Here is a 17,841-nt window from a genome sequence, read left to right on the forward strand (position 1 = left end):
TATCTCTCTGTAATCTACTAAGGACTGTTCAGGTATGTAAATTATATTTTTCTTTATTATATTTTATATAAGAGTCATTTTAATCATGTGTGACCCTCGACCACGAAACCCGTCATAAGTAGCATGGTTATGTAACAATAGCCAACAATACATTTTAACAGTCAAAATAAAGTAAAGATTATGTTCCATGAAGATATTTTGTAAATTTCCTACCTTAAATATATATAAAAAATATTTTTTGGTTAGTAATATGCATTGCTAAAGACTTTATATGCTATTTTCCTCAATATTCAGATTTTCTTGCACCCTCAAATTCCAGATTTTCAAATATTGTCCTATCCTAACAAACCATACATCAATAGAATGCTTATTTATTCCCCTTTCAGATGATGTATAAATCTCAATTTTAAATTGACCCTTATGACTGGTTTTGTGGTCCAGGGTCAAATATATTATTATTAATTCATATTAACCTCAAACACAGGATTTAAGATCCTGATATGAAAATGTGAGTTTTAAACTTCAACCAGTTCTACCATAGGTTGGGATATACATCCTAGTAAAATATTGTACAAATGAACTAGAAAGTACATGAATATTTTATTTAATAAAAATCTCAGACACTATGATCCTCATCTGTACTTCTTTAGGCCTCCAGAAAGATCTTGATGAGATGAAGATTAAATGTAGGGATACTTATACAGTTGCGAAGAACAATATTAATGGTGAGTCAACCCATCTTCATTTTACACAAATCTCAAAATATATATATATATATATTTATATATATATATATATATATTATATTAACCATGCAGTTGCATCCTTGACTTATATTCATCAAAAATATTTCTATTGGTGGACATGTTTGCAGGTCTTAAAAGCGAGCTGAATGGTCTTTTTAAACAAGTCAGTACCAGTCCAGCCAAGGATGGTATGTGGAAAATAATGATACTGGTGAACAAAGCTGTAACATTTTAATATTGATTAGCAAAAAAACTATGTTTGACACTTTTTACCCTTGTGTTCCACCCATTCAGTCTTAAACATTCTCCAGAAAGTCATTAACCTACAGGAACTGGACGCGATAATAAGCACCGAGACAGATGCCACAAAGATTACAAGTGTGTTGCAACAATATTATCTTTATTATTTACTTGAATATTATCTCTATATACCATATATATTCACACAGTTTTTATCTAAAATTCAACAGGTCTGGACAAGCGTCGAAAGGATGCAGAGAGAGACTTAGCAGGGATGAAGACACAATTCTCAGGAAGTGTTGAAAGATTCAAGCGGGCAGGTAGCGATACACCCCTGTGCATAGAGCAATACCACACTGACACTGCGTTTTGTGCCCTTGCTCAATTCTTAACTGAAGGAAACTGTAGTAATTGTTTGTTCATTTTTCTTCATCTAGTTTCAGAGATATTGAAAAGCGATAAGGCAACCTCAACATCACTTAATGGTGTGTATGACCAAAACAAGTCACTTTTGATTTATATCATCTACAGCCTCATCATCAGTGAATAGCCTACATAAAATATGTAATTAAACCCAAAACTGACTAAAATGCATGTGCTTATATATTTATATCTAATCTACAGAATTAAAGAAGTATCTGGAAGACAAGCTCAAACAGCCAGGGGAAAAGGGTGGCATTGCAGACCAGGGTGAGCAATGGATCACAAATGTTTTAGCAGTGATTGTGGATGAAGTTTTGAAAGGTTTTGGAAATTTGTCATGGCAGTTATACTGTTTTCCACGATAGAAAACATTTGTTTTGTTTTTAGTGCTGGAGATTGTTATATTGCAAATTAAAGCATTGGAGCTGAAGACGAGTATCTCTGGTCAGTTTAAGATGCAGGCGGAGATAGATGGTGAGTGTTCATTACTGATGTTTATGAAATCCTTATCAAGCCTGGAAGTTATGAAGTTGCAGTTTCGAAATCGTTTGAGCAAGTAATGCCTGATTGTTTCATCTGTTTTTTGAATGTTTGATAGTAATTACAAAATTACTGGAGTATAAAAATGGCGCTCTATCAGATCGAAAAGATGAGCGACAAGGGAAGAAAGGAAACAAAGGACAAATTGGTATGTTTTTTTTTAGTTTTTTTTTTACAGTATATTTATACCATCTATAATGCATTATGTGATAAATAAGAGGTTCCTGATTACTGCAGCAAAACCTTTTTCTGTTTTCCATTTTGTGTTCACAGATAAAGACATAGCAACACTGGAGAAAGAAATATTAGATCTGCAAGGCAAATTATCAGCTCTTAAACTAACATCTGTCCAGCTTGATGGTACTGGAATCATAGTAGAAATTATTTATGATTAATTTACCATATTATATAGATGTGGGAATCACTACTTCATCCTGACAATAATTTGTATCTTGTAGAACAGACAAAGGAATTTGATGGGAAAAGAATAGAAATAATGAACAAAATTGCCACATTAAAGGGAAAAGATGAGCTAAGTAAGTTTCTTTCATTTAAATATACCGATTCTCATTTCTCATGAATTATTGTTTCTAGTGTCACTGTTTTTAAAAATAATAATAATAATAATCAGCACAACTGATAATACTTTTGCTACTTTTAGTCTCTAGAATTCTTAAACTCCAGTTTGAATTTATGGAGGTAGTAATTACGGGACAGGGACAAATGAAAGCAGAAGAATTTAAGATGAATGGTGAGATCTGATTGGTTTTTAATTATTTTTCTCAAGTAGCATTAGAAATCGTGATGTTTATATGATTTGGGATTTTTCCCTCTTAGATCTCCAGACAAAGCTTGGAAAGGAACAGGAGAGGGCATTTAATCTGGATGTTTACAACAAACGTAAGATTAATTTATTGTCTTGTAATTACTTACAATTATAGCAAATGTAATATGGATGCTCATGGATGCTTAATACATACAGATGAAAAAACACTTTTATGCATTAATTTATTTAGCAGATACAACACATAACACAGAATTTTTCATAGTATTCACAATATGCAGTGTTAATATTAGCCTTGTCTTTATCCCAAATGGAATATTTATTGTTAATTTACCTATCATTTCTTCTACACACAGGTTTACGCAAACAGTTGTTGGACCAGTTAGAACAATCCAAAGACCTGGAGGAACTGTACATGAGTGAGATATTGTACTCTTCTTGACTCCCAGCAAGCAGCCATATGAAAGCTTTGTACACATGAAAGCAACAGAAGAAATTTAAATGGGATTATTAAATGTTATTTGCAGATTATGCTAAAAATTTTGTATTTTCCAGATGCACAAGCTGAACTGGAACAAGTAAATAATGTATTAGATAAAACCTCAAATGCAGGTGAGTTGAGTGAAATTTTAGACACAAATTTTTTTTTCCATGGATTAGTTGCATTTAATTGAACATACATGGAAACATTTTCTTTCCACAGTTCTCGAGATTATTTTGCTAGGCTTTGAAATAGACCAAATAATGAAGCAAGTTAAAGCATCCTCATCGGACGGTATGTCTGTTTGTACTTTTATGATTCAGTTTGAAAAGCAATCAGCATTAATCAGGCACTTAGAGTAACATTTGAAACCATTTCTAACGTATATATTGTTCTGTACTGCATTTCAAGAACTGTTTTTTCCAGTTCTTATGTGGAAATGTAATAATTACCTTTTTTTTGTACATTTATAATAGCTTTGAAGCAAATACGGGATGAAAAACTCAAGGAACTGACGCTGAAAAAGGAGGAACTTCGGAAAAGTGATGCTAGCTCTGAAAAAAGTGTGACTCTTAGCATTAATATCTACCATAAATCTTTATGGCTTCTGACTCACACCTAAGCATGTTTTTGTCTCTGCTTGTCAGTTCTTAAAGTGATATCGCAGATGGAGGAAATCTGGAAGCTACAGAATGAAGATCCAGACAACTTAAATAAAATCAGCAGTGAGTATATAGTACAGTATACATGCCGTAGTTATGCTAATGGAAAAAATGTATAGTAAAAACCAATTCAGACCACACAGACAGACACAGACAGACATGTTCATCCGGTTTTGTCTAATCAGTGTGTTTCCACTTTCGGCGTCTGTTGGTGTTGGTTGGTGGCGGTGAATATTTTCAATTATTTAACCTGTTGAATTAGTGTTTGTTGAGTCTGGGAGTGTCTGAAAAAGTGACGTACTGTACTTGGTCAGCTGTCGGTGTAAATTGACCTCAGGGTTTCAACACACATTCTGTTTTGGTTTCAGATCTGCAGAAGGATCTCATGAACCTGATAAGCAAATTAGATGATAAAATGGCTTCAAAACCAAGTGAGTGAAGAGTTATGGTCCTTGTTTGGAACTAAGGCTCATGTTATTTGCAGTTATGTTCAGACCCGTACCTATAGATAGTTTGGTAACAATTTAGTATAAAGCCCAATTCTCACCATTAACCAGTTGCTTTTTAACATGCCTATCATTAACATATTGGCTGTTTGTAAGTATTTAGAAAGCACATGTTCTGCATAACCAAAGACATAGCAACTACTTTACTAACTATTAATAAGCAGCAAATTTGGAGTTTATTGAGGCAACTAATAGCAAGAATTGGACGTTAAAATAAAGTGTAACTGATAGTTTAAAAAATGTACTTTATGAGTATTACACAAGCTCAGATCAGTTAATCTATATACCAAATTCCTAATTTGTTCAGATATTTTTTGACAGAACTATCAATATTACTATTATTTTTGTTTATCTCAGTGCTGAAAATCTTTGCTCTCCAGTCTGATGCAACCTGGACAAGAGAAATGCTGAAAACTGTAACTACAAAGGCTGAAATCCAGAAAGCTGGTTGGCAGTGATAGTTTTCAATACTTTAAAAGAGCTATAAGTAATGGTGTAACATTTTTTAATATTGCTATAACCACATTGACTTCTGACAGAGGTTCAAAAGGCACTGGATGACGTAAAACGCTTGCTGGATGAAAAAAACAGAGAGCTGGCTACTGCGACCGGTGATGTCAGTCAGATACGTGAGTGAAACCCTTAGTTTTCAGAGCTCAAACAATAACTGAATGACAATCTTAGTCGTCATGAAAATGCTTGATTTACAGAGAAAGAAATTGCTGCTCTGAAGAAAGAAGTTTTGACGTTGCAAATCCAAAAAGACACAACTGAAGCGAATGCAATGAAGAAGATTAAAGGTATAGCACATTCATTCAGCAGCAAACCGTGAAGTGATTTTCATGGTCATTTTTTCTTTGATTAAAACTGATTAATTAAATTAAATTGTTTTCTCTTATACAGATCTTCAAGATAAACTAAAACAGAGTAACGAGGCATTGGATGACGCCAATAAAACACTAAAAAAGAAGAATGACTCACTATCAAAACAAAGTTAGTTACTGAAGAGATTTACTGAATCAAAAAGTGATGTCTGGTTGCTATAAATGATCAGGATTGGAAGATTTGTCTGCCAATGTCCAGTCAGCTTATTGCTATATAACATTTTAATGTGATGTCCCCTTAGTTACAACGATCAACAACCTCTTAGACGAAGTGAAAAAACAACCCCAATTAAATGATAGAATAACTGGTGAGTTTCATTCAATCCATCTATCCATCATATACAATCTCTTTCACTCGTTTAACAGCAAAGCACATCAACACTGGAGCTCTCCGTTAATTCATGAACACAACTTGCTACTGTTCTTTTTAGATCTTGAAAGGAGCCTAAGGATGAAGGAGGAGGAAAATGTCAAAATTCGTTCTGAGAATGAAAGTAAAACAACATATTCAGTGATATTGGACATTTAAGTCATTGTCTAAAGAAGAGTTCATTATCTTGCCTATTCTGTCTCTCTCTAGAGCTGAAAAAAGATTGTGTGGACACTGCTGAATGCCCTGAACTCCAGAAAAAATACAAAGGTACTTTATCTTTCTATCTGTGTAAAAAGACAATCTGTAAACTGGATTTGGACAGTTGGGTAAACGGAATACTTGGTGGCTGTGTTACAGAAAAGCAGGTTGAATATAACGACACCATTTCTAAGCTGAACAATGACATTCTTAAGAAGGGTGAGTGAAGATTCATAATTAAACTGGTTTATAATTAAATTGATGACAAAGTTAATCACAGAATATTATAAATAATGCCAAGAATACACAATTAAAGAAAAAAAACATAATCTTGTGTTAAACCCAAAGTCAATATCTTACACTCTTTTATACTGTCACATAATTCTCTCTGTCCAATGTTTTTGTTGTTTTCAGCTTATATCATTAAAAGTCTAATGGATGAAGTTCAGTACCTGGATCGGCAAGCCAACCAAGGATCCCCAGGTAGTGAAGGTGTATGTCTGCTGATTCATATCACATAAACTGCAGTACTTTTAGTCATATACATTAAAAGCAGATTGAACCAGTGCACATACATTAATGTTTTAAAAAGAAGTCTCTTATGCTCACCAAAAATACTGTAAAAACACTTATTGTGAGATGATATTACAATTTAAGATTGATTTCTATTTAAATATATTTTGACAATGAAATGTACTTTTGTGCTGGCAAAGCTGAATTTTCATTCGTCAGTGTGACATGATCCTTCAGAAATCATTCTAATATGCCAGTTTGGTGCTCAAGAAACCATTAACATCATCATCATTATTGTTATTATTATCAATGCTCAAAACAGTTTAAAACTGCTTAATATTTTTGTGGAAACCATAAGACATTTGATGAACAAAGTTTTTTAACTTTATTTATTTACACTAAAATTCTTGACTGTCACTTTTGACCTATTTCATGCATCGTTGAAAATAAATGAATAAATGAAAGAAACTAACTGTCCCCAAACATTTGAATGGTAGTGTATATTCCATGCTTTCATTTTACATCACATGTGGAATGGGTAAAATTTCAATAGTTTGATGTGCTTTTCAAAATATGGTTATCTGCTTCTTAGAAGTGAGGCTAGAACTTGAAGAAAAGAAACAAGAATTGAAGGAGGCAAAGCAGAAATTGAATGCTGAGGGATCCATATCAGTCAAAAGTGAGTCTAACCCCATTTGACCAATTTTGGGACATCTTCATCTGAAGAGACACTATTGCACACTTACACAATGCTTTGTTACAGCTCTGGAAGTACTCGAGTTATTAACTAATATAGGGAAGCTCCAAGAAAATCCAACTGAAGACAATTCAGAAAAGATTCGCAGTAAGTTTAAACAAAACCATTTATGTACTCTTATAATCAATTTCATTTCTTCCTTAAAAACAACAACAACAACAACATTATTTTACAATTAGTGATGTTCTTCTCTTCATTTAGAACTGGAAGCCCAATTAAATGGTTTGCTGGCTGAGTTGCAAAACTCTGGAGAGAAAGGGCTTGGACTGGGTGAGTTCAACCAGTAGAGCATGCATGGTGCTAGCAAAGCCAAAGTCATGGGTTTGATTCTCAGGGAACACATGAACTGATGAAATGTATACCATTGTTAAAAGTGTCTGCCAAATGTGTTAACATAAATGTTTTACTTATATATTTATACAGCCTTGAAAATAATGTCTATAAAGGAATCAATGTCTAAACTAAAACAAGCAGAAGCACAAATGCAAGAGAAATATGCAAAGGAAATCAATGGTAAGTCAATCAGTCTTCAGTGCATCAATATCAGAAGATTGTTGATTATTCTAATGAGTAATAGTGGAAACAAAGAGTACTAAACTGATATTCTTGTTGTTTTCAGGATTAAAGAATCAAATAGAGAACAAAGAAAAAGAGATTTTGCTGTTGCGGGCTAATTGTGCTGTGTCAGATAAGCTGAGTAAGTAAATGTGAAAAGGCACCAAAGAATTTTTTTGGAAGTGATTTTACACATCCTTTACAGAGATAGTTCAATTTTGTCATTATTCACTCATCCTCAAGGTGTTTCTCGAAAGTTTCTCTCTTTTGTTGATCATTAAAATATTTTAAGAATGTGGGTAACCAAACATTTGCTCCCCGGGCGCCGCAGCATAAATGGCTGCCCACTGCTCCGGGTGTGTGTTCACAGTGTGTGTGTGTGTGTGTGTGTGTGTGTGTGTCCACTGCTCTGTGTGTGTGCACTTTGGATGGGTTAAATTCAGAGCACGAATTTTGAGTATGGGTCAGGTCACGTCACTTCCATAGCATGGGAACCAAAAACTGTTAAGTTTTCCCAAATTCAGCAAAATATCTTCTTTTGTATTCAGCAGAAAAATCATACAGGTTTGGAACACCTCGAGTGTGAGTAAATGATAACAAAATAATAATTCCATCAAAGGAATAACTCAATATGCTCCTTCTTTTTTCGCAAACAGAGGACAGGATCCAAACTCTAGAAAAGGAGCTAGAGGAGAGCAAACAAAATGTTAAAAAACTCCAACAAGAATCAAACTATAAGATTACATGTAAGTTTCAGAGAAAATGCATATTGTTGTGATACCGTCACAATTAAATTGTATTTCTTTATAATGATGCATTTTAAACATGTACATAGATTACTGTTATCAAATATTATCATGTAATTTTTTTTCTCAGCACTTCAGAAACAAATTAAATCAAAGGACCAGCAGCTTACTAATACTGAAGATCAGCTGCAAAAGACAAATGCTAAAAATGCTGCTTTGAGTAAGAAAATAGTTATGAATAAAGACAACAACACTGCAGAATTAATCAACCCCATATTTATGTTTGATTCCATATTGTCACTTTTGCATGGTTAGTCATTCCAAGAATTTCAGTTTTGTATCTTTTGTTTCAGTCAAACAGCTGAACAATCTGAATGATGACTTGGAGAAAATCAAAGAGGAGAAAAATAAAGCACTGCAGAATGCAAAAGAAGAAATCGACGGTATGACCACATTGTAAAAACACCAAAGACGTGCTTGAATAATTATCAAGTTCTCTTTTCCAATACTATACAATATCTTTAAAGATTGCTGGATTGATTAGACATGTTGGCCTTGATAAATATATGAAAAAGCAATGATCAGTATGTGAGAAACAAACATATTTCAAACATATTATGACATATTTCAATCTTTAATCTCAAATTTGACCCATTATACCAGGGTAGAATAATTTTTTTTTTACTAACTGACTACATGTTTTTGATCAGGTTTAAAAGAGAAATTGCAAAAACAGGAAAAAGCGCTTACTGAAAAGGATTTGTACCTGAAGGAGAAAAATGATGCCATTGCAGCATTGAAAAAGCAGCAGGACAATACGAAGGGCGAGCTTGAAAAAGTAATGAACAAAAACAAAGGTCCGTGAAAAGGTCATCCTCTGCTTAAAAACAGAGGAATATTTGGTTCACAAATGGGAAAATTCAGAGTATTGTCAATCAGATTTGCTACCTATAAAATGTAATAATGCTACAAATGACACAATTAATGCATGTTATCAATATTAACTTTTTTGTCCAGAGCTAGAGACCGAGCTTAAAACAAAGGACCAGCAAATTGCTAAAACTGAAGCCAAACTACAGCAAACAAATGCTGAAAATCAAGACTTGGGTAAGAATAAAATCACTGAATAATGAATGACAGAATTGCTGATAGAAAAACCAATATAAATTGTGTAATAATGAATTAGCCCAATCATTTTTTTACATATTGTAAAATCACATATGCATACAGTAATTTGATTATTTCTTGCCCTTTTAGTTCAGAAGCAGAAGAAACTTGAAAAGGACCTACAAAAAATGACAGGGGAGAAAAATGTATTACAGAAAGAAATCTCTGGTATGACAATACAGTCAAAATACCACAGAAGCAAAAACACAATCTCCACTTCATGATTTTTTTTTAACATGCTTTTGCGTTGCCCAATCAGCAGATGTAAATGTGTTCTGCAGCTTTCTGTTTTATAATGTGATCCATTATATAGTATTCAAAACTCAATTGTTCATTTGAACAATTTCTAAGCCTAATAATATGTTTTTTCAAACCTTTTATCAGATCTAGAAACGACACTGGAAGCAAAAAAACAAGAACTTGCTAAGAAGGACCAGAAACTCCAGGAGAAGGACAAAGAAGTTGCTACACTGCAAAAGGAAAATGCAAATACAAAAGCCGAGCTTAAAGAAGAGAAAAACAAAATAAATCGTGAGTGGCGTGCAATAATCTTTCAGTATAGAGAACAATGCAAATTCAATTTGGCCTGGGACTAAATATCTTTTGCATGTATCTGTGGAAGGTAATCTGACAGGTTTTAATATTTTCACAATATTAATAGGTGTGATCAATGAGAACGAGAACCTTAAAAAAAACCTGACTGAGACTGAAAAGAAACTAGAGGAACTTAAGGGTGAGATATTTCTTTTATCTAAGCGAGAAGTAATACTAGCTTTATTTTCACCATTAACAATGTATGGTTTTATTTCTTTTAACTCTTTATCTAGATGTTGAAAATGAAAATAAAAAACCTCCTACGAGTGGTAAGTTCGTCATCTCAGTCTGGTTATAATATACAGCTAAATGCAATCAAACTAACAAATAAAAAAATGTCTCTTTGTGCTCACCTCAGAATGGCCGAGATTTGATGTGAACACTGCCCACCGCAGACTCATCTTATCAAAGAATGAGAAAGAAGTACATACCTCTTTATTCCCTCAGCCTGTACGTGACACTCCTGAGCGCTATGACACAGCTATTGCAGCTCTGGGAAAAGAAGGATTTGATTCTGGAAAGCATTACTGGGAAATAGGGGTGATTGGAAGTAATTGTTATGTTGTGGGTGCAGCCAGGGCGTCCGCTCAGAGAAAAGGTGTTCTGAAATATGGCCCTTCAGCTGGCTATTGGGTTATTCAGAAGAATAGGGATACAAAACTTTTTGCCAATGCTGACAGGCGTGTTAGTCTACAAACTCAGGCACCTTCTGTAATTGGGATCCAGTTGGATTTTATAAATAATAAGGTAACTTTTTACAATGCAGAAACGAAGCTTGAAATCTTTAGCTTTACTGGCAATAAGCTGCAGGGGAAAATCTATCCATATGTTGAAACCTGCAGTGATACTACTTTAAATGAGCCTCCCTTGATCTTAAAGAATCCTACATCCACAGACTGGCTCAAGCAGTGATCTGCATGTATTCAGGCTGTTTTTGAATCCAAAGAAAATGCTTTGCTTTGATATTTTGGCTCATTACTACTCTCAACTGCATGCTCGAATGGCATCTTTTATGACCTACTTACTTACTTGGAACATTAAAGGAGATACTTTGCAATATGTCTGTTTTTTTGTTGTTGTTGTTCATACAATAGTATAAACAAGTCAATAGTAGCCAGAACTGTTTGCTTGTCAGCATTCTTCGAAACATATTTTAAGCAGAAGAAACAAACACATACAGGACTGGAATGACATGAGGGTTAGTAAACAATGAAAACATTTTCATTTTTGGGTGAACTATCTATCCCTTTAAAATCAAGAGAGAGAATGTCTGTGAAACTTGTAACAGCACATCCATGTACAGAAAACATAAATAGTGAAGAAAAAACAACAACATTTATTTTAGAAAAACCTTTAGGGGAAAAAGACGACTTTATAACACTTTTTTTTTTTTGCATCTAAACAAAACATTTTGAAGGAAAACTACTCATATGTGCATCAAGCATAGCTTTTCAAAATCTTAAACAGCAGAGTAGTCCATAGGTGACTTGATTTCAGTTTCATTTTGAAGAGTGAAAAAACAAACAAAAAGCATTGTACGAAGAGCCTCAATCTCTGCCTGCTGTTCCAGCATAGAAGTATGCAACAAAGGCTGGATCCTTCTCCTCTAAGCTGTTCAAAAAGGCATTTCTCTCCTCTTCACTCCATGAATCAAACCACTGAGTCCACAGTCTTAACTGGCATTCAAAAATGTTGGGTGGGCGATCATTCACCTGAAATGCATAGACAAAGAATGTACCAACATTATCATACGGATCAACCTGCTTAGTATTATTTGGTTATACCAGATAGATAGTTACAAACATACATAAACAGCCGATAAAAGCTGATCACAATTATACAGAAGTATCAATATGATTTAAGTTAATCAATTAACATCTTGTGACATTAAAAGCATGTTTGTAAATTAAATCAGTATTAAGATGTTTTTAACTTCAACCTGTTGCTTACAGCTAAAATACGAGTCCTCTATCCTTAATACTGCTTTCTCATCTGAATCAGGAGAGAAATATGCACAAATCAAGTGCACAACAAAACATGTGAAAATAGTCCAAATAGCTCTAAACAAATATGGTGGTGTATTGTAATGTGAGAGGACAAGAGGAGAAGGTACTTTACACTGGATGTGTTATTATTGACTAGTATTTTGCCTGAAAGTGGTGTAAAGTTAAGATGCCAAAATAATGAATTTTTTTCTTATAAATATGCAGCTTTTCAATTCACAAGATGTTAACTGATGGACTGGAGTTGTGTGAATTTCTAGGTTGTGGATTATTCTGATATTTTTATCAGTTGTCTGAACTCTCATTCTGACGGCACCCATCCACTGAAGAGGATCCATTTGTGATCAAGTGATTTAATGCTAAAATTCTCCAAGTCTGTTCTGATGAAGGAACCAACTTATCTATATCTGGATGGTGTGAGGGTGAGTAAATTGTAAGCAAATTTTCATTTTTGGATGAAATATTCCTTTACATACAAGGGTCACACGACAAAGAAAAGGGCATGAAGTTGCACATAAAATAATTAAAACACCTGCAGTGTGTTGAGTTAGTCTAATAAACTGGACACCTTTCCAGGCACAGCCTTTGAAATCAGATCATCCAGAAAGCGTTGCTTCTGGACAGTGTTCCACCCTAAAAACCAACTTAGTACACATCGTTGCTCCTGAAGCGTCACGAAAGACAGCAGCACAGAGTCTTCTCTGGAGCCCATGTTGAGGGATGTGAAGGATAGTGCTTCCAGACGTTGGGGAACGATGCCTCCTGAAGCAGGCGGAAAGTCTGTGATGGAAGCTGGAGGAAATGTTGACCAACCTTGTCCATCAGACATCCCTAACTGTGTAATGGTGTGTTTGGAGACCTGTGCATGTGACAGATCTTCCACTGTAGTGGGCATCATGGATCCATCTGGCTGGCCTGAGCCTCGTAAAGCCTGCTGGAACCAAGCCATTTCTAATAAAGACAGAAAAGGGATTTCAGATGGATTATCATTGATGGTACCAAACAAAACTAAAAGAAAGGGGTTGCCTTGAATGTTGTTGAGCATTTTTATAACTTGCGCAAATTGAAACACTGAATAAACCTCGTGCATGCATTTTAACATTAATTTACATCATAACCTCGGTCTAAATGCTTCATAAAACCCTTAGTTTTGTTGTGCATCATAATCTTATTTATTTTACAGTCTACAATCGTACTACCATGTAGGCTACACTTCCTTGTTATGATTCAGTCTATGGTTACGACATATGCTTGCTAACGTCAGAATGCTAACTTAGCTCATCAAAACAAACGAGTAACTTAACCCCCTTTTTAACTATTACTTGAATCACAATGTTATTTTAAATAATATGTTACCCTTTTCTTAGTTGCACTTGACACCTTTCGTCGAAAACAGCATGTTGTTACTTTCAACGTCGATATAACCAGATGGAAAATAATCTCGACTGAGCTGAGAAGCTCAAAGGAGCCGCTCACTGTGTTCAATAAACTGCTCGCATCGGTTTTGACTCTGGGGCGGGCGGGGCTCTGAATATTAGTGATTAATTCGTGTACGAATCTTTCTTTTTGATCGGATCTTTTCACGTTATTCACAAACCCGACCTATATATATATATATACACACACACACACACACACACACACACACACACACACACACACACACACATATCTGTGTCCAAGCACATTAATAGAGAGGCGAAGGGAAGGAAAAGATATGGTAGAAAAAAAGTGTACAAGCAATAGGGATAACCGCATGTGGGGGAGATTCACAAAGAGTGAACTGCAGCTGAAGTCAGTGCTTCAAGAACCACTACGCAAAGACATATGCAAGACATGGGTTTCAGCTGTCGCATTCCTTGTGTCAAGCCACTCTTGAACAACAGACAGCGTCAGAAGCGTCTCACTTCAAAAAGGACTGGACTGCTGCTGAGTGGTCCAAAGTTATGTTCTCTGATGAAAGTAAATTTTGCATTTCCTTTGGAAATCAGGGTCCCAGAGTCTGGAGGAGAGGAGAGGCACACAATCCACGTTGTTTGAGGTCCAGTGTAAAGAGGTCCAAGGACAACGCAGCTGTATACCAGGAAGTTTTAGAGCACTTCATGCTTCCTGCTGCTGACCAACTATATGGAGATGCAGATTTCATTTTCCAACAGGACTTGGCACCTGTACACAGTGCCAAAGCTACCAGTACCTGGTTTAAGGACCATGGTATCCCTGTTCTTAATTGGCAAACAAACTCGCCTGACCTTAACGCCATAGAAAATCTATGGAGTATCATGAAGAGGAAGAAGTGATATGTCAGACCCAACAATGCAGAAGAGCTGAAGGCCACTATCAGAGCAACCTGGGCTCTCATAACACCTGAGCAGTGCCACAGACTGATCGACTCCATGCCACGCCGCATTGCTGCAGTAATTCAGGCAAAAGGAGCACCAACTAACTATTGAGTGCTGTACATGCTCATACTTTTCATGTTCATACTTTTCAGTTGGCCAAGATTTAAAAAAAATCCTTTCTTTGTATTGGTCTTAAGAAATATTCAAATTTTCTGAGATACTGAATTTAGGATTTTCCTTAGTTGTCAGTTATAATCATCAAAATTAAAAGAAATAAACATTTGAAATATATCAGTCTATGTGTAATGAATTATAATACAAGTTTCACTTTTTGAATGGAATTAGTGAAATCAACTTTTTGATTACATTCTAATTATATGACCAGCACCTATATATATATATATATATATATATATATATATATATATATATATATATATATATATATATAATAACTGTATTAATTAGAAAATACTTATCGCTTCAGCTTGCATTGCATTCACAGCATAAACAGCTTGAATACTGGACTGGCAAAACGCATCTTTGTTCGCCTTTGCAATGATTTTATGCTGAAACGGAAAATTACATGAAGCAATTCTATCATGTCCAATGTGGTTTAAACCCATGAATACACTCTTCTTCTTCTTCTTGTCCCACAAATACATGTTTACTGCTTGTTACTTTGTAAAACAACTTCGAACTTCGAAGTCCTCTCTGTGCTTCCACTCCGCCTTTTCCGGAAGCGCGCTGACGTCGGTGAGGAAGCTCACCGTCGCGAGCTACAGAACGAGCGAAGGGAATCAAGATGGCGGACCTCGAAGACGTTACGCTGGACGGGAGGCCGCTCCATTCGCTCCGGGTGGCGGATTTGAAGGCGGCATTGGAAGAGAGAGGGCTTCCGAAAAGCGGACAGAAGAATGCTCTCATCAAGAGGCTCAAAGGGGTGAGTGGGAGTTGCAGGCGTCTCGGCTCTGCAGAGTCCGAGGACCGTGATTAGGAGGCCGAGCGTCGGTGGTCTCTCGCTAGCTGCTAGCTCGCACTAGCTGGGGTGCTTATACAGTGTGTAGTGTGTCATCGTGTCCCCTGTTGTTGCCTGTTTGTGTGTACGTGGGTGTGTGGCGTGCAAAAGCGCCTTTTATTTTCCACGCATGTGAGTTTTGGGAGGGCGCAGACGTCGTGAAGGGTTTGATGATGTTGTGTTTACAAGTCTCTGGATGGATGGCAACTGAGAGGGTTTTTAAGTTGTTGGAGGGCTCGCGCTTTGTTAGTGGAGTGGGGGTTATGAATCGGGGAGGCGCATACTAAAAGTCTATAAAAAAGAAAGTTTTTGAAAGATTAAACACCTCTTATCCTTTGAATGTCATGTTCTTTTGTTGAAATAAACACTTTTGTTGAAATAAACACCGCGCGCCGCATCTGCTTTGAAGTTTGAGCTGAATTTTCTGTTACTGAACGGATGTAAACAAATCTCTGTCTATCACAGTTTTGATTAGGTTCTCATTTAGTGCACTTGCTTATTTTGTATATAATGAAACTAGGAGTAAATCCATATGTATGTTTCAATTACGATCATTAAATAATCAAAGAATAAGTAATTTCTTTTTTATATTTGACCCTGGACCACAAAACCAGTCATAGGTAGCACGTGTATATTTGTATCAAAAGCCAACAATACGATGCATGGGTGAAAAGTATCGTTTTTTTTTAATGGCAAAAATCTTTTGGTTATTCATTAGATCATGTTCCATGAAGATATTTTGTAAATTCCCTACCTTAAATTTATCAAAACTTAATTTTTGATTAGTAATATGCATTGCAAAGAACTTCATTTGGACAACTTTAAAGGCGAATTTCTCAATATTGATTGTTTTGCACCATAAGATCCCAGATATTCAAATATTTGTATCTCAGCCAAATATTGTCATATCCTAACAAACCATACATCAAGTTTTTTTGGATATTACTTATGTATAAATCTCAATTTTTTTTTAAATGTATCCTTATGATTAGTTTTGTGGTACATGGTCACATATGTATGCCTATTCATTCTTACACCATTCACTCTGATCCATGCAAACATGAAATATGAATAATCAACTTCTTATGTTAGCATCTGTTAAATTAAGTAGTATAATCAACACTGTCTGCTGTCCAGTTCCAGGTATTTCACTTACCTTAGCTGCAAAGTATGTTTAAGTATTTGGTGTAGATAATGAAGTATGTGTTTCTGTCGTTTTGCATGTGCAACAGGCTCTTATGCTGGAGAACCTTCAGAAAACCTCCACTCATCACATTGGCCTGCAGCCTAACTCCCGGGTGAGCCGAGCTGTGATGTTTTACAGTAGGAATAAGTGTGTTACTGTGTGTTCTAGGGGTGGGCGATATGACCAAAATCTTATATCACAATATGAATATTTTACATCACGGCAACGTGTTCTTATTAAAGTTACAAAAGTGATTTAGTCAAGAGCAGTGAGAGATTTTTTTCTCTGTTGTTTGATTAATGTGAATGGCAGACAGGATGAATATTGGACAGCTTTCTCTCTAAGACCGAAAGTCTGGATCCAATATACTGTTGCATAATGCTCTTTTAATACTTAAATCACTGTGTTTATGACGATACATGCAAAGACAGGGGTTATGACGTATATAAGTGTGCAGGGTGTCCACAGGTCCTTAAAATGTCTTAAATTCAGATTCAGTTGGTCTTAAGTATTTTCTGTCCCATTACTGCAAAAAATGTCTCCGATCTGACAGACTCAGTGACTGTTTACAATCATTGGACATACAGACCCCCCCCCCACCCCCACTGTAGTTACTGCATGCTACAGTTAACTGACCAGCCTCCTAGCTAGTTTAAAAGCAAGTTTACTGAAAAATGGACAGATTGCTTGATAAAAAACTTAAGTGACAAAAAATAGCTAGTGAAGCATCAAAACACGAGTATGATTTTTCTGATTTTATTACATTCAACATAAACAGTGATTGATAAAGGATAGTGTATTTCTCGTATCAATGCCTTGCTGTCTGTCTCTTTATAAGAAACTGGAGAAATCAAATTAAATGAGTGTATGATATGAGCAAAACAGCTGAAAGGGACACTTAAAGGAACTCAAAGAAGAAATATTGAGTTAAAAATTCGAAATTTTTAGTTTTTTTTTTTATTTATAACATACCATGAAACGTGACAAGGGAGCTAATTGACGAATATTCTCACTATTGCAAATGTTAATTTGATTTTAGTTAAACAAGTAGTTAAGTAGTCATGTAGTCAAGATACTTCCATTTTAGACACAATATTGACTGTTTTGTTCTGTTTCACCAACTAAA

At 35.3% G+C, this 17,841-nt stretch overlaps 2 protein-coding genes and 1 pseudogene across 2 annotated transcripts in view; 2 read left to right on the forward strand and 1 right to left on the reverse strand.

Annotated features, from left to right (window-relative positions):
• Positions 1-26: 26 nt before the first annotated feature.
• On the forward strand, positions 27-11,226 carry LOC132096253 (putative leucine-rich repeat-containing protein DDB_G0290503). Its single transcript, XM_059501504.1, has 43 exons — positions 27-32; positions 651-725; positions 875-934; positions 1,041-1,124; positions 1,217-1,306; positions 1,424-1,471; positions 1,611-1,676; positions 1,797-1,883; positions 2,008-2,097; positions 2,223-2,309; positions 2,408-2,485; positions 2,611-2,700; positions 2,787-2,849; positions 3,090-3,152; positions 3,289-3,345; positions 3,437-3,508; positions 3,691-3,777; positions 3,862-3,939; positions 4,245-4,307; positions 4,740-4,829; positions 4,922-5,011; positions 5,093-5,182; positions 5,286-5,375; positions 5,509-5,574; positions 5,698-5,760; positions 5,847-5,906; positions 5,997-6,056; positions 6,252-6,320; positions 6,943-7,029; positions 7,114-7,194; positions 7,309-7,377; positions 7,531-7,620; positions 7,727-7,804; positions 8,319-8,408; positions 8,539-8,628; positions 8,762-8,851; positions 9,119-9,265; positions 9,426-9,515; positions 9,666-9,743; positions 9,960-10,106; positions 10,237-10,308; positions 10,403-10,438; positions 10,528-11,226. The coding sequence occupies exons 2-43, from the start codon at positions 674-676 to the stop codon at positions 11,079-11,081; spliced, it is 3,792 nt and encodes a 1,263-aa protein (XP_059357487.1). The 5' UTR covers positions 27-32; positions 651-673; the 3' UTR covers positions 11,082-11,226.
• A 229-nt stretch (positions 11,227-11,455) lies between these two features.
• LOC132095751 (uncharacterized protein C14orf119-like) lies at positions 11,456-13,700 on the reverse strand (annotated as a pseudogene).
• Positions 13,701-15,266: 1,566 nt separating this feature from the next.
• LOC132096255 (apoptotic chromatin condensation inducer in the nucleus-like) overlaps positions 15,267-17,841 on the forward strand; it is a 30,200-nt gene continuing 27,625 nt past the window's right edge. The window contains exons 1-2 of the mRNA XM_059501506.1: positions 15,267-15,454; positions 16,762-16,827. Coding sequence (XP_059357489.1) covers positions 15,317-15,454; positions 16,762-16,827 — 204 coding nt within the window. The 5' untranslated portion in view covers positions 15,267-15,316. The remainder of the gene's footprint in view (positions 15,455-16,761; positions 16,828-17,841) is intronic.

The sequence above is a fragment of the Carassius carassius genome, chromosome 20 (genome assembly GCF_963082965.1).
Source record: "Carassius carassius chromosome 20, fCarCar2.1, whole genome shotgun sequence".
Classification (NCBI taxonomy): Eukaryota; Metazoa; Chordata; class Actinopteri; order Cypriniformes; family Cyprinidae; genus Carassius; species Carassius carassius.

Coding starts and splice junctions, on each gene's coding strand:
- LOC132096253 (XM_059501504.1), top strand. CDS start 674: ATGAAGATTAAATGTAGGGATACTTATACAGTTGCGAAGAACAATATT. Junction 1,677..1,796: donor GGGTGGCATTGCAGACCAGG/GTGAGCAATGGA, acceptor TTTTGTTTTTAG/TGCTGGAGATTGTTATATTG. Junction 7,195..7,308: donor CAATTCAGAAAAGATTCGCA/GTAAGTTTAAAC, acceptor CTCTTCATTTAG/AACTGGAAGCCCAATTAAAT.